This window comes from Ascidiella aspersa, chromosome 1 (genome assembly GCF_963924565.1).
Source record: "Ascidiella aspersa chromosome 1, kaAscAspe10.2, whole genome shotgun sequence".
Taxonomy (NCBI): Eukaryota; Metazoa; Chordata; class Ascidiacea; order Phlebobranchia; family Ascidiidae; genus Ascidiella; species Ascidiella aspersa.
This window is the reverse complement of record NC_139447.1, coordinates 12,981,407-13,008,466: the sequence shown is the minus strand read 5'-3', so window position 1 is coordinate 13,008,466 and position 27,060 is coordinate 12,981,407. Positions and strand designations below refer to the sequence as shown.

The 27,060-nt window shown below is 38.9% G+C and overlaps 2 protein-coding genes across 2 annotated transcripts in view; one reads left to right on the top strand and one right to left on the bottom strand.

Annotated features, from left to right (window-relative positions):
• Positions 1–1,040: 1,040 nt before the first annotated feature.
• The window catches only part of LOC146167604 (sodium channel protein type 4 subunit alpha B-like), a 43,619-nt gene continuing 17,599 nt past the window's right edge, over positions 1,041–27,060 (bottom strand). The window contains exons 16-32 of the mRNA XM_083386113.1: positions 13,658–13,846; positions 12,252–12,377; positions 11,766–11,900; positions 11,182–11,349; positions 10,409–10,630; positions 9,857–10,030; positions 9,498–9,626; positions 8,992–9,167; positions 8,502–8,661; positions 7,256–7,489; positions 6,788–6,983; positions 5,070–5,219; positions 4,197–4,516; positions 3,586–3,731; positions 3,073–3,235; positions 2,525–2,687; positions 1,041–1,918 (exon numbers count right to left, since the gene is read on the bottom strand). Coding sequence (XP_083242239.1) covers positions 1,041–1,918; positions 2,525–2,687; positions 3,073–3,235; positions 3,586–3,731; positions 4,197–4,516; positions 5,070–5,219; positions 6,788–6,983; positions 7,256–7,489; positions 8,502–8,661; positions 8,992–9,167; positions 9,498–9,626; positions 9,857–10,030; positions 10,409–10,630; positions 11,182–11,349; positions 11,766–11,900; positions 12,252–12,377; positions 13,658–13,846 — 3,729 coding nt within the window. The remainder of the gene's footprint in view (positions 1,919–2,524; positions 2,688–3,072; positions 3,236–3,585; positions 3,732–4,196; positions 4,517–5,069; positions 5,220–6,787; positions 6,984–7,255; positions 7,490–8,501; positions 8,662–8,991; positions 9,168–9,497; positions 9,627–9,856; positions 10,031–10,408; positions 10,631–11,181; positions 11,350–11,765; positions 11,901–12,251; positions 12,378–13,657; positions 13,847–27,060) is intronic.
• LOC146167605 (DC-STAMP domain-containing protein 2-like) lies at positions 14,919–25,147 on the top strand. The gene is made up of 11 exons (XM_083391327.1): positions 14,919–15,103; positions 15,542–15,829; positions 16,179–16,392; positions 17,569–17,775; positions 18,495–18,694; positions 19,658–19,804; positions 20,288–20,587; positions 20,919–21,181; positions 22,839–22,948; positions 23,492–23,652; positions 24,799–25,147. The coding sequence occupies exons 1-11, from the start codon at positions 14,919–14,921 to the stop codon at positions 25,145–25,147; spliced, it is 2,424 nt and encodes an 807-aa protein (XP_083247453.1).

Here is a 27,060-nt window from a genome sequence, read left to right as displayed (position 1 = left end):
CTGTCCGTTCGAGGATCAGGTAACGCCGGAATGTTCGTCAGATCAGAAAGGCGACGATGATGGAATAACGTTTCAATGCAGTCCGGAGGCGGGCAACGTGATTGAAATGCACAGAAAACGTTTCGTCAGAAGGCACAGCATACACACCTCTATAAATCTAACGTTGCCCACCAGAAAAACGTCATTCAAGGTTCGACATTCGTCCGACAATGAGTTTCCGACTTTACACGAGGAAACAATGGAAGATCTTTTCTAACTGTACTTTAAATAGACGGCCGATTTTATTTTTTGACTTAAATATATACTTTGACATGATTTATTATTGTTTTCTGTTGACCATTTATTGAAAAAATAAACTTTTATCCTGTGTAATTTAAAAAACTAAATCGCATTTCATTGACTGCCGTGAAACCACAGATTTGTTTTATTGATTTGAAAAGTGTTAATTTGCTGTTTTACACTTACGTCAGCTCGCGATTTTGGCAGCCTTAAAGTCAAGTCAACCTAGAAGTTGTCGAAGATTATTACCAGTTGATTTGGGGAAATAACCATTTCTGAGATCTTTTAAACCAAAAATGTGATTGGCAATTGCTTACATTTCTTATTGTAATATATATCCAGTTCTAGAACAAAATGCGAAAATTTCAATAAAAATACTAAAGCCATTTTATTAGATAAAAATAAAAAAATAAATAACTTGTATTCTTACACTGATGATGGCATGAGGTAGCTATTGATGAAACTTTTGTAAACAATGTCGATCTTATCGAATATAATGGCTTTATTATTTTTACTGAAATTACTAAAAAAAAAGAAAATATATATTATACGTGTTTTGTGTTCCAAACTCTTTAAAGTTATATATAGGAACTGATCTCCAGCTTTAATGCAGAGAGTACACGAACCACCGCGTTTGTCGGAGGTAAGGAACAAATCGTTCTTATTAAGAGCGCAAGGTGAACGGGACACAACGAAGAGGCCATTTGATTTGAGTAATAAAAAGTAAAAGGTATATACGAATCGCTGCGAAGGGGACGTCATTATCTGACGGCGTCGGTGGCATGCGGGTGCTCGGCGTCGGAGGTCGGCATTTCGATTACCACGTCGCCAGAAATGGAGCGCGGACTCGCGGCAAATTTGTGCCGTTTGTTTGGGAGCAAACCAGTCCTTGGCGAACCGCAACGCGCAAGCGGCCGATGCGACCGAATTGCTAGCAGCGGTGATTTGGGCGATGGCGGATTCGTTGAGTTCGCCTTGTTTTCCGACTCGACTTTAGAAAAGTCGGCGCTCAGCGATAACGAGTCCTGCTGGTTGCTGTTAACCGGCTCACCTATCGGGAGAGGGCGTCTGCTGTTTAGCTCCGATAGTTCGCCAACTCTCGTAACGCCCGCTGCGCGTCTTTTGCTGAACTTGCACCTGTCCAGCGAATTCGTGTACAACTCGCCACCAAGGAAGGGGTTGTCCTCGCTCGCAAAGGCGATGCTTTCCGAGTCGCGAGACGACGTTATAACGAGCGTGGCTCGACGACAGAGTCCGCTGTTTGAGGAGAGCGTCACCTCTGGCTCTCTCTCGTGATGAACGTCGGCCCTGGTTATATTGCAGCTATTGTTTTCGGCCTTATCCACGCCAATTTCATCCGAGTTATGTAGCGACGGTTCGTTTGTCGCCAGCCCGGTTTGCGAAAGGTTCAACATCAACGGAACGTTGAACAGGTTGTCCTTGACCAGTTTGGCGAGCCGACGCACGCCAACAGCAACGCCCAGGCCTTCCAAGTATCCGTCGTTTTTCTGCTTCAGACGCTCTATGTACTCGTGGGTGTCCGTCACCCAGTTCGTGTTGTAGGGCTCCTTCATTTTGCTTTTGCGGCTGTAGTACGCCTTCAGGTCTTCCTCCATATCGCTGGAGCAACCATCCGACCCTTCAATAAAAAGCAAATAAGGAAATAGAACTGTGATAGGTCACGCAAACCATGATTTTCATTTGTTTTTCATTTTTTTTACAATCGCGATTTTTACTGCAAACTTGCCATAAGCAAAATTCATAATAAGAACCGGCCTATCAGACTCCACCATTAATAAAAATAAAAAATAAATGTAATAATATGTAGAAGTTTCGATATTATTGCTTTTAAAAAGAACATTGACATGTTAACCAACTAATTTGGGGTCGTAAAAAAACAAAATTTTGTTTTTTTTAGAATATTTTTTAAATATTTTCTATAACAGGCAATGGAATGTGTATAGCTAATTTTAAAGTAGTTCTCAAATTTATTGTTTTTATTGTTCATGAAAAACCTGGTAGGCCTATATGTGAGCTGTGTATTGTAGACAAACGCTGCTGCGTTGGAGTTGTTTATAAATATGCTGTTGCTACCAGGCATAGTATATTTAAAATAGGTTCTTCTGGCATATATTTCTTCAACCAAAGTTGCAGTTGTTCATCGTTTATTTGAATTTTTCACGAAACTTAAAAATATCGTGCCCGAAAGCGGGGCCACGAATACTCAAAGTAAAGTGCAGCGTACCAAGTATTTTCTTGATAAGGGCAGACGCGACGTCGACCAATTGCAACTCGTGTCCCTCGCACATAGGAATCCGCATCGAGGCGATTTGAGTCTTGTTGGGTTTGCGCATTTGAATCGGTCGGTCGATTATATGCAAGAGGTTGCTCAATTGGTCGACGGTGAGCTGCAAATACAATATGATTAAAGTTAAGCAAAGAAGCAACACGGCTGGAGTAAGACGAGTAAAATATAGTAACCGCTTTTGGTAACTACAAAGATATTTTTGTTCAACACCTGTTTGGTTGGCAGTTGGCAATTTCAAAACATGATTTTAAAACAGCAACGTTTGGATTGAAAAATCTTAAATTAAGGAAACTTGAAAAGCAAATGTAGCATTAAGGCCCGTTTACACTACAGCTGCGCTGGGCTTATAGAAAAGCGTAATTTGCATTTAATTTCTATTGTGGCGAGCGTTTTACGCTATAACTATGCCTTAAATTGTCGTGCTCTCGAAAATTTGCAGCACAATCAATTTTTAAACGTTGTTGATTTTTTTGGCATCCCACTACCTTTCCGTTTCCGCTTTTATCAAATCGTTGCCACATATCGAAGAAATGCTCGAAGTCGTCGGCGGTCAGAGCCTCTTCGTTGTCTTTCGTTGCAAGGTCAAAGTTTTCCAGGATGATCGCGATGTACATATTCGTGACGATCACAAATGTTATCAGCAAATAGCTGCAAAGTTATATTTTAGTTATACAATATTGATAACTACTGTCTGTCGTAAAACTCAATCTTAACAGGAAAGGTTTTCTTGAGGTAAGTGAAATTAGTGAACAACTATAAGGATCAATTGAGTTAAAATGATAAACATTATTCACACATGTCGTTTTTTGTTGATGTAAAAAAAAATCTCTTCTTAAACTACTCAATGAAAGATACACACACATATATGTGTTCAACAACTGTAATCCAGCCCTTCTGAATCCCTTTTTAACCATCGATTACGGCTTGCGTGTCATTACGGCGATGTCTTTCGGTGTACACATCTTAATCTAGGTATAAGTTTTGCTATAGTTTACCACCTTATAAAATAGAAGTAACCGACGAAGGTGGAGTTCATGCAAGTTCGTTTCTCCCCGGGCAGTAATCCTGGGTTACATTCCGGGTCCGGACCATCAGTGTACAAAGTAGGCTCCATAAAGCCGTCCCACCCGGCAGAAGTCGACATCTGAACTCAAGGAGATTGGAAATTAACATAAAAAAAGGTTTCGATGTTATTTAGACAAACAGAAGGATAAATTCTTGGCGAGTAGCATTTCTTGACACGGGTGGTGGTTTTGTCGTTTTTTGCTGCCTTCTGCACGTGTTTTAAGCAAATCGACACTCTTTGTAGTTTAAAGCAGCACCTCAAAGACTTTTTAGCCTAAAACCTTTTGTCAAGCCTTTCACTTTACGTAACCTGAAATTTGACAGTGATAAACAAAACATTAATCGTTGTCTTTCTTGTGATGTTCATCTTAAGGTAATGCTTAACTCAATGATGAGGATTTGTGTTTTGCATAGGTTTGCCATCAGTATATACTCAAAAGTGTTCAATTCTTAAAGATGTATCTCTATATAGATGTTTTCACAAACAAACTGCAACCAAATGGTTAAGGTCACACGAAAACCATATTATTACCATATGCCATACCTGGAATAAAAGCAGAAACGTGTTCGGGAAGGTTTCGAAGTTAAGCACGTCGTTCAGTGCTCCCTTCTTCTCCACGTTACTGAACTGCGACATGCCGAAGATGGCGTATATGAACATAAAGAGGAACAGAAGGCTTCCAACATTGAAGAGAGCCGGAGCGGAGAGCATGAGAGCGAAGAGCAACGTCCGGATGCCGCTCGCTACTCTTGCGATGCGCAGGATCCTGGCGATACGGATCATCCGCAGCATCGGTAACCATGGCGACGTAGGCACGCTGACCGGGCCGTCGGTCTGCTGGATCGCGAGGGTGATGACGTTCGCTATTGAACAAAGTTCAACGCTATTTTACATCACAGATCACAAATAAAGAAATTATTGTTATTGTAAATATATAAACACGAAAATTTATTTTTAAAATAAACAATTGGATGACAGGAACATCCAGGGAATTTTTTACAGCAAGTTACATTTAAAATTGGAATTATTTATGTTGCCCAGCTCCCTTAGGTAGGCCTAAGGCATACAGTACATACATTGGCTATTGGACATTGGGCTATGAATTTTCGCTCAGTGTTCATAGAATTCTTAAATTGCACCACTCTCAAGTGAAGGTTGCGGGTAGCGTTTGGGCTCGGCTGGTTACGGTTCTAGTAATATTGAAAGTAATTTCCTCGGATTTGCGTTGTTGCAATGATGTATCACTATTTAATTTAATATGTTAGCCTGGTAAATATTCTCCTAAAACTATGTTTTGAAATTACAATTCCGTTAGAAACTATAAACAGTTTAACTAAGACTTATAGCTTTATTTAAGACCAAGACTTTATGCAGAAAAACACATCCATTAAAAGCTAAAAAAACATTTTGTCGTACCAAGAAGCGACCCAAAGATAACAAGAAAGTCAAAGATATTCCATGCCACGAAGAAGTAAGACATCCCCATGGCGACAATGCGCAGAAGAATCTCTATCGTGAATATTCCAAGGAACACATAGCTTATAATTTGCAAGGCATCGATCTCTTCTGCAGACACAAGGACACATATTAACATCAGCGTCAAAATATATATATTAAAAGTTAACTCTATAAAGTTTATAGTTTATAGTATAAGCGATATGTGGTGTTCCTAAGGCGACTTCTTATGAAATCACGTATTGACGTAACTGTGTGACGTCGCGTTATGAATCAACCATGACGTCATCCTTGAAAAAAATGTTATGCCCTTCCCAGAAAAAAATCTTCAATATCCACCTGCCGCCTATTTTGTAATACCCCCTATAGTAAATAGATCTTTCAAAACGTATCCCTATAATCCAACGGTGTCCAACCTGCGGCCGTCGATGAATAATGGTGCGGCCGTTAACACGTATTTTAATAAGCAAGTGTTGGCGGCCGTGACCGTGCTGGCATGCGGTAATGGTTGATATGCTGAATGCAGATTATAATTTTTTACGGCTTTAGGGATTGGGGGTAAATCAGTGAGCTAAGCTCTTTCGCTGTGCGCTAAAAAACTTGATTTCATTGATTAATTGATGCACAAAGAAATCAGTGTATGACAGGGGTCGGCAACCTACGGCCCGCCGACCGGATCGGCTAGCCAATGCAATTTATCCGGCCCGCGGCTTATTTGGACAAACTAGACACGAGTCCATTACAAATACTTTTTGACTATTTTAACTAGTCAAGTGCGTAAAATTTTTCGCGCTTCGCGCGAATCATATTTCTACGTACGGTTCGTTTACGTTTTGAAGCTGTCTTTCAAAGTACATCAGCGCTTCTTTACCGTTGAACAGTGGAAAGCTGACAAGTGGGTTGCGGACAAACGGAAAACGTATTCAAAAATATTGGGCATATAAGCTATGAGCATTAGAGCAGGGTGGATCCAGAGAGGGCACCTAACCATGCCCCCTAAAAATATTATTTTTGACAAATTTCAATGCAAACACTATTTTTCGCGCTTTGCGCGAACTTCTTCTATCTGTCTTTATGGTATTTTAGTCCCTTTGAAGTAAATTCGTTAATATCAAAAGTGCTATTTATATCATGGCATATTCCGCTGCATTACAAATAAAATCAAATTCTTACATAAATGCTTGATTGCTTGTGTTTATAGCAATATGCGATTATTTTATGTGCCTAAGCTCATTTCGATTAAATTAAAAGTTTTGCCAAATCTAAACGTAATAAACTGCCAAATCAAAACGTAATAAACGCATTTTTTTCGCGCTTCGCGCGATTAATCTGCATTTAGGTTCCATATTTTCCTACCTTTATTAGACTACAAAACGTCTTTTTAAGATTAATTATGTTATGACGTCGCGATTTGACAACTGTTTGAGTCGTCCCTAAAAAAATTTAACTTGCGGCCGTGAGGAAAAGAAGACTGTCAATGCGGCCGTCAAGAGCTGAAAGGTTGACACCCCTGCCCTATACAATCAGTAGTTTACATGTTCAAAGAAGAATAGTTAACGTAAATATTCCAGCCGTGGAGTTTATTACACAATTGCTGAGTGCTTAAAACAATAAAAAAACACAAAAATTGTTCTACCATGAAGGCAAGTTTTTAGGTTTCCGTTTCTAAACCTACTTACTTGCAGACATTCCTTCGTACTCCAAAGCCATGGCCACCAAATTAAGAATGGTGATGACCATGACGCCAAGTTCAAACTTGTCACTGGTGACGTGCAAGTACAGTTTCTCCCTCCATTGGGCTTTAGGCACCGGGATAAGCTTCTTGGGAAGCTTCGCCTTCAACTTCTTCATGGCGCTGTAGAACTTCTTCTGATTCTGTATTAAAAAGTACGTTTAGAAGAATGGTTATAGATCGTATTAGGAATTAGGTTGTACTAAACATATTGCTGCAAAACATAAATAATCAGAACACAATTGAAAGTTTAGTGGCAACAGCAACATTTCTTGTTTCTTTGGTCGTCAACTAATTCTTGACAACAAAAGGCCAGATAATTCGACCTAACAAGATTTGGTAAAGTTAAGTGTTACAGGGTAGGTTTTGAAATGCACGTAAATTCCCACTTCAAAGCACCTTTGGCAAAACTTACGTCAGTAAGGAAAAGCTCTGCGCCGGCGTATTTAAACTTGTTTTTTTGCTGGTTGAAGTTATCGATTACGACCGAGATGAACAGGTTGAGAGTGAAGAAGGCGCCGAAGATGATAAAGGCCACAAAGAAGTAGTACATGGCAACGTTGTTGTCTCTGATTGGTTGCTCGCCGATATTGCTTGGCGAGTCGACGGCGGCGTACATTATCGGCATCCAACCTTTGAACGTTGCCACCTGGTGGTAAACAACACAATATAGTGTTGTAAACAAGTCATTTTAAAATGACTTAAGTCCCAGTGAAGTGATATGTGAAATAACTCAAGTCCAAGTCAAGTCTTTTTACAGCAATTCATCTCCAAGTCAAACCACTAATATAATAATAAAACGATAACCCAATAAGTAGGTAAACTGAACCGATTATATAAGCAATAATTCAACTAAAAAATAACAAAAAACAACATGTAGCAATTTAATCGTTTTATGTGCAAAAATTCAATTTTATAATTAAATGCTAATTGAAAACCCTTAATTTCAAACCAAGTTATTTGACTCAATGACTTAAGTCCGAGTAAAGTTATTTGTCCAAAAGAATTAATTCAACTAAAGTCATTTTACCAAAACGACTTAAGTCAAGTCAGGTCATTTGAAAACAGTGACCTAAGTACACTTAAGTCAAGTCATTCACTTAAGTCAACACTGCAACACAAAACATAAGAGTAATGAAACATCGAATCCAAAAAATTTTCGTCTATACAAAACTGTTAGCAGCAAATATTCGCCAATTTATCGTCGATGAACAATCCAATACTATACGAACGTCTTGAAAACACATCTACGAAAACTGCAAGATCAACCGATTAAAATGTTAAATTAATGTCATGTATTGGTTTAATACAGTGGTTCTCAACCGGGGTGCCGCGGCACCCTGGGGTGCCATTTCTAATGCCCAAGGGTGCCGAAAGATATTTAAGATTCTTTAAGAATCTGATTTTTGCTCAACTCTTACAAATTTTAGTGTAAGATTGGAGTGGAATAAATCTAATTCTAACTTCCTATGCTGTGCAGAGTTAATGTGTGTTGTTCCAGTTCCGTTTGTTGTGACATTCTAGTGATTTACCTACGGAAAGATCTTGTAGAGGTGCCGCAATCTATTTATGATTTCTGAGGGGTGCCGCAAGCCATAAAAGGCTGAGAACCACTGGTTTAGTGTCAATTCATGAGGAATTGTTTAAAAAAATAAATTTACCTGAAGAAGAGACACATATGCGATGAACACGTTGTCGAAATTGACTTCCAGGTTTTTCCAGTGAACTTTATTCCCAGTGAGCTGAGCCAGGCACTCGCAGTCCTGTCTGTTGGTGACGTTTATTGGAGGCATCTCATAGTGCTTTTTTAGGTCTGGCCAGCTGTGGAAAATTTTCAGATATTCGTAATATTTTTAGTAGTTTAAGTGGATTTCCCGAGAGATTTAAGTGACATTCCCGGTTTTAAAGTGGCTTTCCCGAAAAAAGGGGCCCTAATCGTTTAGTATAGTGATAGTCCCTGGTTATGCATTCATTGTGTGCGAACATTTCTTTAATATCCCAAGTAGAATAACATAAACGTTTAAGGGCTGCTCTATTTTAAAATTCCACAATATTAAAACTGTCGCCTATATGTTTCGTTTTTCATTCCAGAAAAACATTAAATTGGTAGCCTACATCTTTATCGGTGATTGTTTTGGCTCGTTTACTAACGTTTCAAAGTCTTTGGGGTGCCAGACTTTTTCGCCGGTCTCTCGCCACTGACACGATGACATCTTGCCAGCGAAGAAGTTTACCCCCATGATGGCAAATATAAGCCAGAAGATGAGACAAATCACGAACACGTTCACGATAGACGGGATAGAACGGAACAAGGCATCGGTGACAACCTGTCAGATAACAAATCATTGCCAGATCATTATGAAAACTATTAGCATATTTCAAAAAAATATGGTCAAAGTCAAGCTACTTTACCAAAACAACTTAAGTCAAGACAAGTCATTTGAAAACAGTGACTTAAGTGCACTTAGTCAAGTCATTGACTTAAGTCATTACAGCACTGTCAATTGCAATTTTTTTGATAGGTTAAGTCCTTAAGAGAAAGTAAAAACGTAAAATGAGGTCCAGTTGGGATATGAAAACGGCTTTATATAGGTCCAGTAATTACTTCATCGCGCAACAAATAACTTAGCCACAAGACTAAACAGCAACGGCTGTACCTTTATTCCTTGGAACCGTGACATTGCACGAAGAGGCCGAAAGGCGCGCAAACTTCGCAGCACACGGAGAAATGAAAGATCAGCTGGACTTGTCGCTACTATTTCGAGCGATAACGAAATCAAGGAGACCTGTATACAAAGGAATTGGTTCTACGATTCAATACACATCATTAAAAACCCATAAAGGTTCACCGGCAAAGGGCATGCAAATTGAAAATGTGAGATGTTCAAGAAGCTATTTCTTTGTGTGTTTTTATAATTTAGAAAAAGCATATAGCGGCTTTTGTTTCAACATAATAAAACTTGGTATTAATAAAATATATATTTATTATTTTTAGTTTCAGATAGAAGAATCTTACCAGCACAATAAAAAAGTCCAGAAGACACCAGCCGTTGGTGAAATACTTCTTGAAACCCAATCCGATCCATTTCATTATCATTTCGATAAAGAAGATTGCAGTGAAAATCCGATCAAAAATCATTAGCACAAATTTCAAGGTCGGTTTAGTTGGCAAATAGACGTCATCAAAAACCTTGAAATTTAAAATAAAAGTTTTTTTGGTAGATTTTTGTTTTAATTCGAAGTAACACAACTTAACATCTCCATGACCTAAACGAGAAACCTTCTAGAACTATTGAAGCGTCTGCTCTTATATTGAATGTTTTGGTGTATACGTATAGCTTTAATATATAATTATTTCGTAAAAAGTTCTTTTTTCCAATCAATTATTCTTTTTTTTTCACATTAAAAAACAGGCTATTAATGTTTAAGTTGGAACATTTGTGCCTGTCTAGTTGTCATTTTAAAAATAATGTGTCACTGAAGAGAAAAACAACCCTCAAATCCTACATGGGCCAGATCTTACACTACAACCACTCTTGTGATTTGATTGACCAAGCACGCCACCTACCAGTGCACCGCTGCTGAGGAAAATTACGAAAATGATGAAGGTCTCAAAGACGGTGTGCTGCACTACCATGTTCATAGTGGCGCGGACAGCTTTCCACCTTCTGGCAAAGGCGCCGCAGGGTTGACGCCGGCAAAACTTGCCTAGTAGGGACGCCCATGCCACGTTGCCTGAATGCTTGGCGCTGCTCGTGCTCTCCGTCCGCGTCGACACGGTATTCGAGTGCTAAAGTAAGAAGCATGACAGCATGTATGAAAAATAAAAGCGCCAGAAAATAAATATTAAATATTTGAAAACCTATTAAAGCTCTTGTTTACTTAAAAACATATTTAAAAAAAAATTTTCTAAAAAAAAATTTAGGAAATTAACTGATGTAAGCCAAATTTTTATCTAATAACTTCTTCCCGTGCCAAAGTTTCGCAACCATTTTTCTTTCTAATTTTAAAAGCGCTTTTATACAAAAAAATAAAAACAGTATAGTGTTATAATAAGTAATTGTTTGTTGTCGTAATTGCTGGGATTGTTTTATATTGTGAATAAACAATGACAATAGCTGACAACTTGAACCAGACCCGCGCAACCACTGTAATAAAATTTGGGTAAAACTGAAAAACGAGTGGCACAATACACAAGTTATAATTTAATGTGGATGTAATGCAGAATTTCAACAATTTATTGGTGGTACATTTCTGATACATTCCTTACTTGAACCGTATATATAAGCATTTATATGTTTATAAATGGAATCCGGCACATTGTTTTACTGAGTAACTTACGTTGTTGGCGCCATTGTCCACTTGTGTAGTCGGGCCTTTTTCGAAGTCAGACGAGGTTCCGTTCGTATGACTTCGCTCTACTTCACTCTCTTTCCGCGAGTCGCAGCCATCGCCAAGGATGTCTTCCAGGCCTCCCAAAGATGAATGCCTTTTCCGCGGTATCTTGGTCTGCAAATAGCAGTCGTTAAAGCCTAAGTGTGTTATGCAGTTAACATAGCTGATCGAAAAGCTTAAACGAGACTATAAAAGTTTGGTTTTTCATACATTGAACCAAGATAGTTGACAATACGTTAATTATTACGGGATACCATATGGAAATGTACTATCATTCTCAGACCTTACAGATATGCAGAATTACGTGTTGTATTTAGGCTACATGTAATTTCTAACTAAATTATTTTAAGTGCTTTCAAAATAGGTAAATTTGTTTTTAGGACATATATTGTACAAAATTACGCATTTCTTCTCCTTTCTGTGAAAGTGTTGGCTGCCCATATTGATAATAATATTGGCTTTTAATAGTAGTGATTATAAGCTGAGTAATATTGGTTTACAAATAACAAACAAATCATTCTTAGAGGTACCGAGTTTGAGTTGCTGTTTTTGTCGCTTTGGTGATTTCCATTTGATGGTTTTACTTCGGAATGAACTTTGACGGATTCGCTCTTCACCGGCGCCACTTTACTACTTTTCTTGTTTGACGCCATTTTTGGAAGTGCCTGTAGGTTTTGGTATTTCAGTAAATGATAAATCAGCTTATTTTTTCACACAATGTTTAATTTTTTGCGGCTGCAGGTAGTTTTCTTTTTTTTTTCTTCGTCGAATAGGACTTTAATCTACATATCTGCCGCTATATAAGGCTGGTAGTGAGGTTGTTTTAATTTATATTATTACTTAAATAAACATAAGTAAATTTGAGTAAAACGGTTTATATTATAATTTTTTGAGCTGCTGGTATACGCGGCTAAAAAGGCTCAGATAATTACAGGCTATAGTGTAACATATCGTTAAGTTGTAACCCTTTTACATGGTTAATCAGCAATACGAAGTCGCAGGCGTTCAACACTCACCTTCTTGCCCACGTGTTTAATCGACGAAAGAAATTGCTTGGCACTCTTTCGCTTTTTGCTGCTGCCACTGTTTAACGCTTCGCTACTGAACGAGTTCAAAAGCAAGGCAAGGAAAAGGTTAAGAACCTGTAACACCGCAACTTTGTTAGTTCTTCAACTCTCACATGGACTGACGAACGCGCAAATACCCAACAGCATCTTTATTCGCAATAATAGTGAGTTCAGTTGGTCAAAAATCATTAAAACGGTAAAGTTTGGACAACGGAAAGTAAACTACCTATCGCCATCGGTCAGAACGCTTTATATTAGAATCGTCCAAGTTTTTAAACATTTAGGCATACGACCTTATAATATTTCAACCCTGTACTTTAAATTTTCTAGATAAAGTTGGGACCCAAATTTAAACGCTTAGGAATAACTGATTTAAACAGGTGCATGGGTCAAGGTCTGGGCCAATTTGACTGTTTCATACGAGAGCGTTATTATCGAACGATGTCAATGGAACATCGATTGCGGATCGTTTTAGTTAAATTAGGCAGGACGCCAGCCATAAGTCAGAAAACCCGGGGACTGATAGCAGGGGCGGATCCAAAATTTTATGCAAAAGGACCATCGATATTTTTGGAGATATCATACAATTTCGTTATCACCTAACGTAATTTAAAAATAGTGGCCCTCAACATTTGTGTCCGTTAGGACTCAAAAAAGCAACTAAAATCGAATAAAAATTTAGGATACATTAATAGAACGCGCCAAAGCGGAAAAAATAGTTTGTTTGGTTTAAATAGAATTATTTTAACTTTTAGGATGCGACACGCTGACACAAAAAAAAGAATTCTCCATTTTTCGTATTGTAATAGATTTTTTCCTAAACTTGCCTTGATTCTCTCAAAAACATAGACTCCGTCGTAAGTCGAAACACTGCTGAAAAGTTTTTTTCTTGACCTACTGTTTGCGCGACCTCATAATTTCTTTGCGATTTCTTGGCGGTGTTTTGCTTCGGGCATTGCGATTCCCTTTTATTATAGCTGTTTTTCTTTTGCAATTTTAACTTCACTATTGGTTTACACCTGGACTGTACTGCATTGCAATTCTGTTATTGGTTTTTTAGACTTGTTAGTAGTTTTATATTCATATATATCTTCGGTATTTTCGTTGTGTTTGCAGAAATTAGCAGAACTGATGATGCGTTTTTGCGTAACTATATAGTATTATGCTTTTGTTGAATAAAGTTGTTTTAGATCTTTTTTACAACCTTTGTGGTTTTGTTCGGACTGCTGAAAAGTCTAACAAAATATAACATGGAACGATGGCTATTTGTTGGTAAGTAAAAATTTAATCGAAAACTCATAATTCGTACTATAATTTTCCATAGGTAATTGTGCCTGTGTTAAAAATGTACCTACCACCAAGTTTCCCACGATAACAACGCCGAGGAAAATGAAGATGCAGACTGGAAATAAGCCCACGCTTCCCTCCTCGGTAACCGAATGCATACAACGCCACATGCTCTGAATCCACTCACCGCATTGAATACGGAAAACCACTAGAAATGCGTGGGCGAAGTCGTTCATGTGCCATCTCAAGGGTATTCCCTGAGCAAAAATAAAAGCATACTTTAAGGCAAGCCAACGGTTGTTATCAAAGGGTCCACAGGCCACCATATGCGTGACCGTATAACTATACAATCTGTTCAGTAAGTGCTCTGCACTTGGGGGGCCCAGAACAGAAGCGCTCACGTATTACTAGATTTCAATGTAAAATTATAAGGTTAAAAGTTTGGTAACTTGTTAATATTGCATTTAGAATATACACGTAGAATTTCAAACTCTTTCGCACCCGTTTCAAACTATTTTGCCCAAATGAAACTTCAATGTAAATATTGAAAATATCAGTTTTACTATTCGTAATTATTACTTTTTCACGGTTTTGTTGCAATATATCTTTTTCAAGTCTTACTAAATATTATTAAACTTGGGCGACCCCAGTGCCAGCACCAGGCGAGCCAACCTCCAAACCATATTTTTTGCCAAATTTAATAGTATGTTAAAACTTTCTTTTCTACAATTTTTTTCATCATTTTAAGAACTCGTTCTTTCTCGCTTAGAGCGATTAACCTGGGATTTACTTTAAATTGGCGGACGAATTTTGTCAGAAAGCCCGTTTTTTAAAGGATCCGTGTCGAAAAACGGGGCTTCCAATATAAAAATAAATTTTACTGCATTACAGTAGTTTGAAACTTTTAAGCAACGACTACAAAGCTAAAAATTAATCAAAAAAACACCTCCGAAGTAACGTCGGTATTATTTTACGAAGTATAATTTGAGTTTAAATAACTTACTTTATTAAAATGGTTGCGTAACAAACATAAAATTGGCTTTTTCTACTCTTACTGACAACAATCTGACAAAACGTTAAGGTGAAACTCGACGAGAAACAAAAGTCATTGTTTACCAGTCATTCCTATATTTATGGCGTCACATAAACAATAGGGGTTGTTTGGTTGTACAATAGCAGTATAGTTAGTACTTAGTAGTATAGTATAATATAGTTTGCATTTTTCTTTTATCGTAAAACAACTGAGCTAACAATACGATTATTAATATAATAGTGATAAGTTTTGGGCCGAGCATTTAAAGTTGTAAGTTACTGTTGAACAGACAAGTAATGCAAAATTTTCACAACGCTTTGCTTGATGGACACGAAAAAGTATCTGATGTACTGGGTACAATTGGAACTGCAAAAGGCAACACTGATGAAGTTTTGCACCATTACCGTGGGGGCCAGCTGGGTGTACCTGAAGACTCGACCTCTTCTACATGGTCTACTGACAGCGATAAAGAAATTAAAAAGTTTGAAAAATTCATTATTTCGGAAGTTAAGCTATATATTGCTTCTTGTATAGTTCTTCAATTAGGCTGTTTTACGTTAAGCTATTTAACACTTTTTGTATAGTTGTGCAATATCTAAGGTATGTTTGTCAGACTTTTGATGCTTTGCAAACATACACAACCTATCACGGCCGCAGGGTTTCTCCACCAAGTCCCTAGGCCCCACGGGTGCCAGAGCGGCCATTAACCGGACCACAAGCAAAAAATATTGTAATAGTTTTATCATGACTTCCGGTTGACCTTCATTGTGGCGTTCAGTAATGCATTTTTATGAAACGTGAATAGCAGGTCCTTAAATTTAGAAAACTAAGAAAAGGGTTTAAAAACAATCTTCATTGTCTATTTCTAATCTCCTAAAACTGTTCCAATACCTTATTTGGAACTTGAACAGTTTTGCAGGCGCCTTTTGCTGAAGAAAAGGTCATGGGGCGAGCAGACTGAAGAAGAAGACCACGATGCGAAACACAACGAACATCTCCTAACGCTGTTTAGCCGCTTTATGGTCGGCCTGGCCTTGAGTCAGGGCTTCTACTTGTTGCTGACATTTCACAGCAAATGGAAGCCTGAAAAGGCTATTTGGTCGACCGGCATTATTGGCTTTCCAATAGCACTTGGAATGGCCTTCTCAAAAACCGTCCGTGTTATCGTCTACTTGCTCTTGCCTTCGTTCTGCACTGCCAAAGGCAGGTGGGTCAGTCAGTCGTATTACTTGACTCGTTTGTATGCTAGTTGTGTTAATAACTAAGTCCTCCCAATACCAAACAACACCTCCAGAACGGCTCGGATAAAGAGAAAGTCGGAAATATTAAAGTTAAGTTGTTACATTTTTTTGGTAGAAGGAAAACTCATGGCTAAATAAAGCAGCGTGTTTTTAGGCTAAATTTGCCACTGTAAGGGCTAAAATCCAAACTCACATCCAGATGATTTGTTAGGCCAGTGTCTTTCTCTGAAGCGCTGCGCGAAACCTAATGCCGCCGGTTGATTCAAAGCCTCAATATGCATAACTGCGCCTATCAACAACAATATTTTTTCGCAGGACAGTGATTCTGGCCTTCTGCCTGATGCTGGTGCTGACCGGGCCGAGCGAGAACATCGCGCACAACTACCGACAGATCTCCAGTTCGCTAACCTGCGGCGATGAGCTGGGTTACAATATGACCCAAGGCCTGCGCGCCCTGGTCCACGATGGCCAGAACGCCATTCTGTCAACCATGGAAGACACCGTCGACGCGATTATCGACGCGGTCGAGGTAGGGAGCTGTCTCGACCCAGAATTTACCCTACGACAGGGTTTTTTAAACTGGGGACCATGGACCCCTTGGGGGTACATTAACTAGTATTAGGGGGTACATGAAGGCCTAATGGAACTATTAGAGTACTATTTAAGCAATCAATTGTTTAAAGAAAAGAGTAGGCTATAGTCAAAAATATAACGCTTTTGCACTGAATATAAAACTGAAATATACTAAGACTTCATTTGATTTCACAATTTTTGACCGGAAACAGCAAACACTAGTTTGCCTATTTGTATTATGACGTAAATTTACGACGTCATCTCCGGTAAAAAAAGTTTAAGAACCCCTGCCCTACAACAATAAGCGCCATTGGTGCACAGGACCTTTCTTTTCAAGTTCTCCCGCCTCGTATTAATGTTTAACACAGCGTGATTTAAGATTGCCAACATCTGGGACAACAGTAGCCTATAGCTTACGAATTGTTTGCGGGATACCCAAAGAAGAAACTCTACGCCAAACTCCAAAACCTCCCAATAGTACGCCAACTTAAAAAAATTGAAATCCCTAAAAATAAATACATTTCTCGTGTCACAGATTACGACGTGACGAGCCACATTCGACCTGTAGGCCTGTTTCCAACGAACTTTGTTTCAAATTATTAGGTTTCAGTCACCGCACTTTTTTTTCATAAATGGCCGGATAACTGTAAGGATTGACGATCGTTGGACGGGTATAAAATGTTGTGGCTTTAATAATAAACGTAAATGTAAAAAAAAGATTGGCCAAAATTACCCGTATAGGTAATCGAAACGTCGGCGCTGAATACGTATTTGTCAGAAGAACCCCTTCATAATTATTATAAAATCGTCGTTTCGTTTAAAAAATTTAATAAAAATTTAGCTTGCATAAATCATTTTCCGTTTAATAAACGACTTTTTACATTGGAAACAAAGCCGCAGGCAGGATAAATCTAACTGCTGGCTGGCCGGATGAGGCCGTGGGTCGTAATTTGGTAATCTCTGCCGTAAAGGAAAGTTTATTAGATTGCTTGAGAAAGGCCTACGGAAACATGTCGCGTTGACCAATTACTAGTTAAACAAATCTGCACAAGATTTAGGCCTGTAAAGTTTATAGTATTTTGTGGCTAGGGGTTCGTAATGCTAATGACGCGCTTCTTCTGTGATCTCACAGACCGCCCAGGACGCGTTTAAGTATTTCGCCAAGAAGCTGCAATCTCTCGCCGGAGTCGTCAAACGTTTCAACAAGTTCATCCGGAACATGGGCAGTGTGTGTAACGACAAGCTGGGCGCCTTTCTGTGCATCGTGCCCAACTTTGTTTCAAAGCAGGCGAAAAAGCTTATTACAGATCCGCTAAAGAACGCAATGAAACGCATCAGGGTAAGCCCAGTGCTATATATATTCTATTCCACTATTGCGAAACGATTTGAAAAGTGATTTTTTCAAGAAGAAAAGTGGAAGTATTTTATACTTGAGATTGTTCCATTTCTCTGGCTTTGGCAGTAAACGCGCTAAGGTTTTGTTTAGTTCAGTACTGTAGGTCCGCAAATCAGTTATTTATTTTAGGCAACTTTTGTGTAAAGTCTAAGTCAAAACGAAAACCTTACCCACAGTTTTGTCTGCTTCTTAACGAATAAGCGCCTTTTTTACGTTTCCAGCGGCAATGTAATAAAAACAAAAGCAAGCGAAATGTTTGCGGTATAGTTGGTAATAAACCTCCCAAAAGGTAATTTGCCATTTTTATGGCGGTGTTATTATCATTATATGATGTTGTCTTCGAAGAAGCAAATTGTGGTATCCATCCCTCTTTTGCTTTAATTTTTTAATGCTTAATTAAATTCAAATTACTAGATTATTCTTATGTTTTATGCTTATTAATTGATTGCAGGTCATAACTAAAAAATACAAATTGATAAGTTGAAAGCTGAAGAGTTCTTAGGGATAACGACCGTATAAACTATGAAGGGTAAACACTGTGGGCGTATAGAAGAAACAATAAGCCCATTCACAACTTTGCGTAATGTTCTGTTGAGGTTTTAAACAAATTCCTATCAACATTTACGTGCTGTCTGCGTCACGGCAAATACTTCCTGGCGTAGGAAGAATTCAATTTCACCATGAGCTACTCCCACGAGTTCAAGTACGACGTGAACGCTTCAAAAACATCACAGCAGATCACGGACGACATCATGAGAGAAGTGAAGGCAAGCGTTTCCGGTATCACGGACTTTTTCAATTGGGTGCGCTTTGCGATGGCCTTCTCGACTCTTTTTGTCATTTTGAAGGCGGCCAAGTACAGGTTGGTACCGATGTGTATGTGTCACTGCTTACGTTAACCTTTTTAGCAAGGAAAGACAAAACTATGATTGTGATCATATTTATTGATTGTCTATTTTTTCTAATATTATGGCGTAACTGTTTCCACAGTTCTATGCGTTTCCAGCAACTATAATATTTCGCAGGGTTGCGGTTGTGCCTGTGTAAAGTTTCTCCTTTTTTGCAAAACCAATATCAAATTGCTTGACGTCCAAAACACGATAAAATAAAAACTTCAAAATCGAAAACAACAACTTAGTTCAACAACCAAGCCTTGCCCTTTCCGAAATATTGCGTTATGTCCGTTATATAAACAATGCTATTTTACAACAAAACTCAAATGTACAAAATTACGAATATATACACAACACTCCGCAACACAATGTACAATACTAAAACACTAGACGTTTCATCCGCAGGTTTTCCCTTGGGATTTGTCGTCTTTTAATCGAAATTTAAGGCGCGACCGTAATTAAGGGCGACGGGCATTCCGGCATGCCAATTTGTGCCTGTCACACTTAGGGATGTCCGTTTTTTGTACCCACGCCAGGTATTTCGGGATAAAATTACGACCGTTCGATCTGATACCGAATATGTAACCTACTGTAATAAATATCAAAATTGATTAATTTAATACGTGAAAGTGCAATATTTCAGGTTGTTAAGTCGAAAGTTGTTTTAACGGAAGAAACCTTTTCTTAAAAAGAAGAAAACCTTGCGTTATTTCGCAAACCATGGTTGAAATAAACAAATAAATTTGCTACCGGGTCGGCACCGATACCAGCCTGGTATCGGACAAGAACCAATTCCACCACCTGGCATCAGGTATCGGATATGATCCGACATAATTGGACCTACCAAGCCACCAACCCCATATTTGAACAACACGTTTGAAGACTGTCTTAAATTAGACGGACAAAAAAGATCGCTTGTTGATTTACGTAAGGTACAAGTACCTGACGAAGATCGAGTTCGACAACTGCTACATCACCGAAGAGTTCGATAAGCTGGACAACCGGCGAAGGAGAAGGGGCAAGTTAGGGGTTCTTCCGCTCAGAGCACGAGAAAACTCAATATACGTCAAGCCCACCAGGTTAGACCGTAAATTCGGATAGAAATCCAGTTGGCAGTCTCGACCCTACTATTTCTAATTGCTATCTCGACAGAACGTGTATAGTTGCCTAATAAAAGCTCACTAGAATTTTAGGTACCTTTTATGTTATTAATTTCCTAATTTTATTTCCTATAATTTTTAATTTCCTATAAGTTTACATTTAAGGTAGAAATCGCCGCGATGAATCACTAAATGGCTAAAAATCTTTTGTTATTATATTCTCGAACCAGTTAATCTTAATACCTTATTTTTGTAAATTCTCCTAATTGTGGCGGAGGGCGTATACCGTACAAAAAGTGACAATTTGAGATTCGAGTAAAACTAATCCTGAAAAAAATGTGGAAAATTGCACAGGAAAAGTATATCTGATAACTAAAAAAATAAACTTTCGCACAAAAGACTGGTTATTAATAAGATAAGACTATAGATTATAGGTGTTTTTCCTGTATTGTTTTCGCGCAGAATCTGGATGTCACGGCCCGAGTTGAAGAAATTTACCAAGGGCCTGGTGTCAATCACCTTCAACCTCGGCTACACGCTGGCCGTTATCTTCGTCGATTATAACCTGTGGTGGTTGCTGCGCGAAGTAACAGTGACCCTCTCACTGCGAAGACAGGCGCGCTCAGTAATAGGCCAGGCGTTGGGCGACGGTTTTTCCAAAGTGGTTGGTTCGGTGGCCGGCAGCGAGCAGGCCGGTGAAATAGCGGCCACCATAGTCGGACTCTCGGTGAGCGGCTTCGGCTTCGTAACGCTCATTTACAGGTGAGAGCTGATGTTACTTTTTGGGTGTTGTTTGTTTTATTTCTTGATGCCTGGCGGTTATGTTGCAACTGTTCAATGTAGTGATGCCCAGAAGAAACATCAAGCTCATACAGAAGTATATGTAATGGAGTGGTGTAACATTGCATCAAGATTTCAACAAATTCTGTTTCGACATTTACGTATAACCCCGTTTTAAATTCCTTGTTTAAAGCAGATAATTAGAAAACCTAAACGACCGAGCGAAGTTTTTCGAACTCAAGTTGCTCCATGCCGACGCCTATACAACGCTGGATAAGCTTTTGTCCTCATGTCGGCGGTTTTGTATTACCAGGGCGATCGCGTCCGGCATCCAGCGACTGGCCAACGCAGAAGGCTACGACTTCTCGATCGACAAGTGCCTGCCAAAGCCGCGCGCACCCGACTACGCCATGTACCTCTTCATCCTCGCCCTGTACCTGCTGTTGTACGTCATATGCCTGACTGAGGCTTACATCCTGCGGAGTCGGAGACGCATCATGGCCACTTTCCATCCGAGGAGGGAGCGAGCGAGGATTCTGTTCCTACGCACCAAGATCCTGGCGAAACGCGGCATAGGTAGGTCGAAGGAAGAACGCGAAGGCCACGGGTGGAGACAGTGTTCCCTCTAGGGAAGGGGTTCTTAACCTTGGTGGTACGACGCACCAAAGCAGGGGGTCCGACATGCAGTGTGAACTTATATAGTAAGACTACCCGAGTCTCGAGTCCGACAGTCTCTTTCGCAGTACCCAATTAGGAACCGATAAAGCCGCACACTGTTTATCATAAATGTGGAATATTTTCAACCCACGCCATGTTGTTTTTGTGTAAAACTCTTATAAGTGGATTGCTGTATATCAACCCCGTTTTTTTCATCCACCCGATGTTTTAATAGTGTAATACAGGTATGTACAGTCGACGAATTTGGCCATTTTGTGTTTGACAAGTTTGTATTTTCACCCGGAGAGTTGTTTTTATCCGACTCCGCAGATCCGGTTTCCTAAGTGAGCAACTGCGAAAAATTAAAAATCGTAAAACTTTTTTTAAACTTTGAACGTTTGATTAGTTAACCTTTCTGCTTAATCGGCGTCTTTGCTTTTAGGATTCTTATATAACAAACGTTAAATGCGTTTTATTTCTGTGAACATGCAGAATATATGTGATTGGTGGAATCATTCCTGCGTTTACACACTTGAACGTTTGGGTTTTAAATACAAAGCGCATATTGTGTAATTTCACATTTGCCGCGGCTCATCTTTTGAATGGGTCAAAGAAAAAAGTCGTAAGTCGTAAGGAACTTTTCCGGGTCGCAGTTCAGTTTAAACTTTAGGCCGAACGCGGATCGATTGCATCTCGCCGTTCATTCATATTTCATTGAGGCCCGAAAGCAGCAGCGGATTTTGTGTCGCCGATTTCTGATACACCCTAAGGAGGAAGGTGTATAGTTCAACTTTTGTCTTTATTTTTTGTTTAAAAACAGTGTAGTTCTCAAACAAGGTTCATTTGAATGCATTTTGAAAGGTCAAGCATATAAAGTATTTTTTGGGACTCCCTTTTCACTTCAGTTCAAAAAATAGGAATGGTTAAAAACAGAAACAAATTTTTAATATGATTTTAAATAATTGCTGAGGCTATCACGATTCGCGCTTTTATTGCGATAGTAACATTTTCTAATGAAATTACTGTATGTGTTTGGGTGGGGCTGGATTTTCTCTAGGAATCCTTTTTTATTTCTGTCTTACATAATAGCTTGGAAAAATTACTAAATTATCCATTTATCGAGCACGTGTATCTTTTTTGCACTGTGAGTCACGTAATAAATCATTAAGGTATATTTATTTTAAAAACTTTCAAAAACATTACTTACTTGTTTTAAAAAAAATCGTGAGATCAATTCAAACAAAAAAGAGCACATTTTATTTAGGGGTGAAATTTTAACCAGTTCGAAAACTACATATTCATATAAATAACTCAAAGTAAGCAATGTGGGTTTCTTAAACGTACGACACAACTTATTACTAAAATGTACTTATGATTACGTCACAATGAATTGACTTTTCATGGCTGCTAAAATGCTTGCAATTTCAAAGCGGTTATACTCTCTTCGTATTGACAAGTTTACAGGTTATGTTTTTCTAAAAGGCGAATTAAGTATTAACAGCCGTTAAAGTTGTAACCGAGACAAAAAAAGGTCGAGAACCACTGCACTATTATCCGACTATTATCATTTTTACAGTGGGTGAAAGCGGAATTATGAATGCTGTAAAACAAGCTGCTCTCAAGATGCAGAAAAGCAAGGCTGAAGACGAATATCGTTTTCTTGCGCACTACGCCAATAGTCAAGGGGTACGTTAAATATTAAGTGCCTTAGATATATGTTAGGCGGATAAGCGCGGCTAGTTTAAATTTGATCAGGATAATTTGATTTGTATGTCTTGACTTTTATTTAAAAAATAGTTCTCGACACATTTATTTTTTTGCTGCAGTATGTTCTTAAAACATAACCCGAAAAACCTTAAAACATCAATATTTACTTGACCGTGCTTTAAAAGAATATTTCAAAAATGAGTTTTGACGTTTTAGGCAGTGGTTCTCCAGTGTGCAGCGAAACTTTGTAAGTCACTTTTTGTGTTACAAAAAAGCATGTATACAAGCGTGCAAGACTAAACGCACACTATCCTTTATAAAAACTGATCATGTTATGGTATTTACCTATTTCCTAGCCGTGTATTAGTGACGATGGTCATGTTATGATATTATGGTTTAGGAAGTAGGAACTTTGCCGCGATGCCAAAAACGTTCTTGAACTACTGCTCTACGCAATCGTGGAAGTTTAGAAGTAGACTATAGTAAAGTGATACAATGTACAATTATTTGTAACTTGGACAGGTCTGCGGCTTCATCGCTCGCATTCTGACCGGACGGACCAAGTACCGATGCGACATATGCAAGTTGGCCGGCGGAGTCAAGCACAGGAACTTATTCAAACGATGCCCCACCTTCGGCTGCACCGGCGTCTACTGCATCGAGTGCTACAGTGACTTGCATAAGTGGGTGATGCAATTTTTATTTTGCAATTTTAGTGTGTTTATGTGTAACATAAATCACGTAAATTTGATCAAATTACATAGCAAGCGTTTTGTCGTAAAAGGTTGTCATCACAGCTTCGATGATATTTTACGTGAAATGACACTATAGGAAACATCGCGCAGATTTTTTTACCGAAATTTCTCGTTAATGCCGGTAAACATCTGCAATAAGTAATATACCTTCACAGCACAACTTATCTGCCAGTAACTTGCTTGCTTTTTAAAAAAATATTTAGATGCAACGTTTAGCCTCAGTCTATAGCAGAGGCGTAGTTAAGGGGGGCGGTGGGGTACGTATGTCCCCGGGCGCCAAGGTACAGGGGCGCCAAAATGAGGCTTACAAATGCCAAAATGAGGTTGCTCCTTCTTGAAACAAGGTTCTATTAAAATATGAATTGTTTTGACGTATAAAGTGAGATAAAATATGTTAATGTAATAGTAAATGTTATTAAACATTTAGGAGGGGTGCCCATTTTATATTTTGCCCCAGGGCGCAAATTACGCTGGCTACTCCGCTGGTCTATAGACTTTCATTTTATTCTCAATTAAGACTAGTCCAAACACGCGTCTCTGCCCGCTATTTCGACTCCTGCCTTATATATACTGCAGGACTGCAGGGGTGTCCAACTCAAACATGCCTGCGTGCCAATTTTAATCCTATAAATTCTTCCTGTGCCCAAGTTTATTGACTAATTCTTTCTAATAATAAAAGCGTTTTTTTACTAATAATAATAACGTGTAGTAGCAGTGCGCATCACTGCATCTAAGTGTCCGTCGGTGAGTTGAATTTTGCTTTTTGTTTTTTTCACACCAAACCTAATAGTTATGTGAATGCTAGCCTTCGCTACAATATGATTTTATAGTATTACAAGTAATTGTTGTTTATCGTGATTGCCGCGATTGTTTTATATTGTGAATAAACAATGACAATTTACTGTATAAAAATTGAAGTATTTTTTGACAATTGGCTGAATAACAAAATAAGTATTTTAGAGGGGCTTGCGTGCCATTTTTAGGTCGCATGCCACATTTGGCACGCGTGTCGCTTGTTGCACACCCCTGATATAGTGTTACGCGTCCCAAGCAAAAAAACACTGCTCTTCGCAGGTTCTGCATCAAATGCCTGATAAAAGAGAGCGTCGTGATCAAGGAGCGTCGTCGCGCGAGCAAAGACGCGGGAAGAGCGACTGGTGAGAGGAGAGGATCGGTTGCCGAGGCGCTGATCGACTCGAGCGGCATCTCCGACTCTTCCGAAGACAGATCATCTTCCTCGGAGGAAGAAGAAGAAGAACAAGGTGGTGATGAGGAGGCGAGGGTCGGGCGCAGATCGAGAAGGGTGAGGTTTCGCGACAAAGTAGAAACTAGGTACTTGTCGTTGACGGGAAGTGGCTCGGAAGAGGAAGAGGAGGTAAATGATATGGAGGAGGAATCCAGCGTTTCCCTGGACAGCATGTGAGTCAAGGGAATTACTCGCGCCCCATATAAGCGGTAGATCGCGATTGTTTTCGAGAAAAATAATCGTTTCGATGCCGAACGTCATGTTTTAATTATTAATTGATGCTGTACTCGCTCGTCTTTTAAAAGCCTTTTGAAATCGCACCCATCTTAATTCATGTTATATTTTAGTCCTTTCAACTGAGTGGTTCTCTAACTTTGTCTGATCGCGTACCACTTAATGGCTGTTTACTTTCGCTGGTATATATTAATTGGTATGAAAAAAAACATTTTGCTTTTTCCAGCGTTTAGTAAAGCTTGACGATTTTACATTATAAATTTTTTAAAGTTGCAAAGTGACAAAATATTCTGCCCAAATATATCCCAACCTGCCATTTTGCTCAAAAAGCTGCTCGAATTCCATCTGTAAAGCCCTAGTGTACCACCATACATGTACGATAGTTTAAGAACCACTCGTCAAATACCCAAACCTTACGGATGAAAACTACAGCGTCGCATGTAGACACCGAATAACCATTTACAATATTCTTTTCATTATTCTATTTGTTTACGTAGTTTGGGTCAAATATATGGCGATGTACAAATAAACAATCAATGCGTTCTATTTGCAACTTTCTTTATTTAGGAGGACTTTTTAAGAGGAGAAGTCAGAATTTACCAAATCGACAAAACTTTTTTTAACATAGACTGGTTGGTCGGTCTTTGGCGCAACCGTATTTGAACACTGCTATCTTTTTTAAAATAGCCTAATTTTCTTTACCGATATAATTGGTTTTGTCTCCACCGTTGCAAAGAGAGGCGAATGATAAAAAAGCGAAACACTTTATTCAATATTATACTTATGTAAAAATTGATTATAAACATCCTAAGCTGTATGCAAGTGATATTTCATTCAGTCCTCTGTCTAAAAGTATCACGCCCTATCTATAATGTACAACTATTGGTTTAGACACTCACGTTCTACGAAACACTTAATAATACATCAAGTTATAACCCTAAAATAACGGGACATCGCCAGCTATTTATGTTGGCTTCAAAGTTCCTGCTGGCAACCTCGAAGGCATTTACTGGAGCAAAGTCAAGCAAGCGATTCGCTTAACGGCCTTCTTCGTCCGTCAATTATTAACAGGCGTCCTCGGCCGGCCAAACTCGTGGTAGAAGGGGCGGAGAAGTCATCAATATTCAGTAGGCGCGCTAAGGGGGCCAATCGTGCTTTTAGGGTATCGTTTGTCGTGAATACGATACAACTGGAATTAGATGCGCCCGCGGTGGATTTCACGCGCGTTTTAACGTTTTTAGATCACGGGCAGTTCGCTTAACCTTCTAAAAGAGCTATTCTTCTTTAGCACATGCGCAGAAATTTGGATTACTTTTTTTCAACATTTGGACCAGCGAGTATATTTTTGGAGTATCATATTGTAACCAGGCCAATGCAAATACATAGCTGTATTCTAAAAAACTAACATAACAACAAACAAAGCAATCTTTCTACCACACATTGTAGACCTAACCCACGCACTAGAATTTGAATTAAAAAACTATTGATGACTTATCGAATTGTAATTACGAAAAGGTACACAGGCGTAGAATGTCGCAACCTGCTGACGTCATTACCAAAGTCTATTCAAAGGTTAATAATTTTATGGTAGTATAGATACAAACAATCATGGCATGTTAACTTTAACAACGTGGATTATGGCTTTAGCACGGACGAAAGAAGGCACGTAAATCCAGTGTAAAGCTTACACTTGATGATACACGCTACGTTGCGTGACAAAACAAACAAATTTAAACTTGAAAAAAGTACACAGGCTGCAAAAGTTAAGTCCAATTGTGGAGGCTTGCTAAAAGTCTTACAATTAAAGAGTTCTGGCAATACGAGCTCGATTGTTAATTTTCCATTATGCAGTTTCA

Bases quoted from the DNA above. Each gene is read 5' to 3' on its own strand.
- LOC146167605 (XM_083391327.1), top strand. From the start codon at position 14,919: ATGCAAAATTTTCACAACGCTTTGCTTGATGGACACGAAAAAGTATCT. The intron at 15,104-15,541 runs GTTTGAAAAATT...ACAGTTTTGCAG, and splicing joins AGCGATAAAGAAATTAAAAA to GCGCCTTTTGCTGAAGAAAA. The intron at 21,182-22,838 runs GTAGGTCGAAGG...TCATTTTTACAG, and splicing joins CCTGGCGAAACGCGGCATAG to TGGGTGAAAGCGGAATTATG.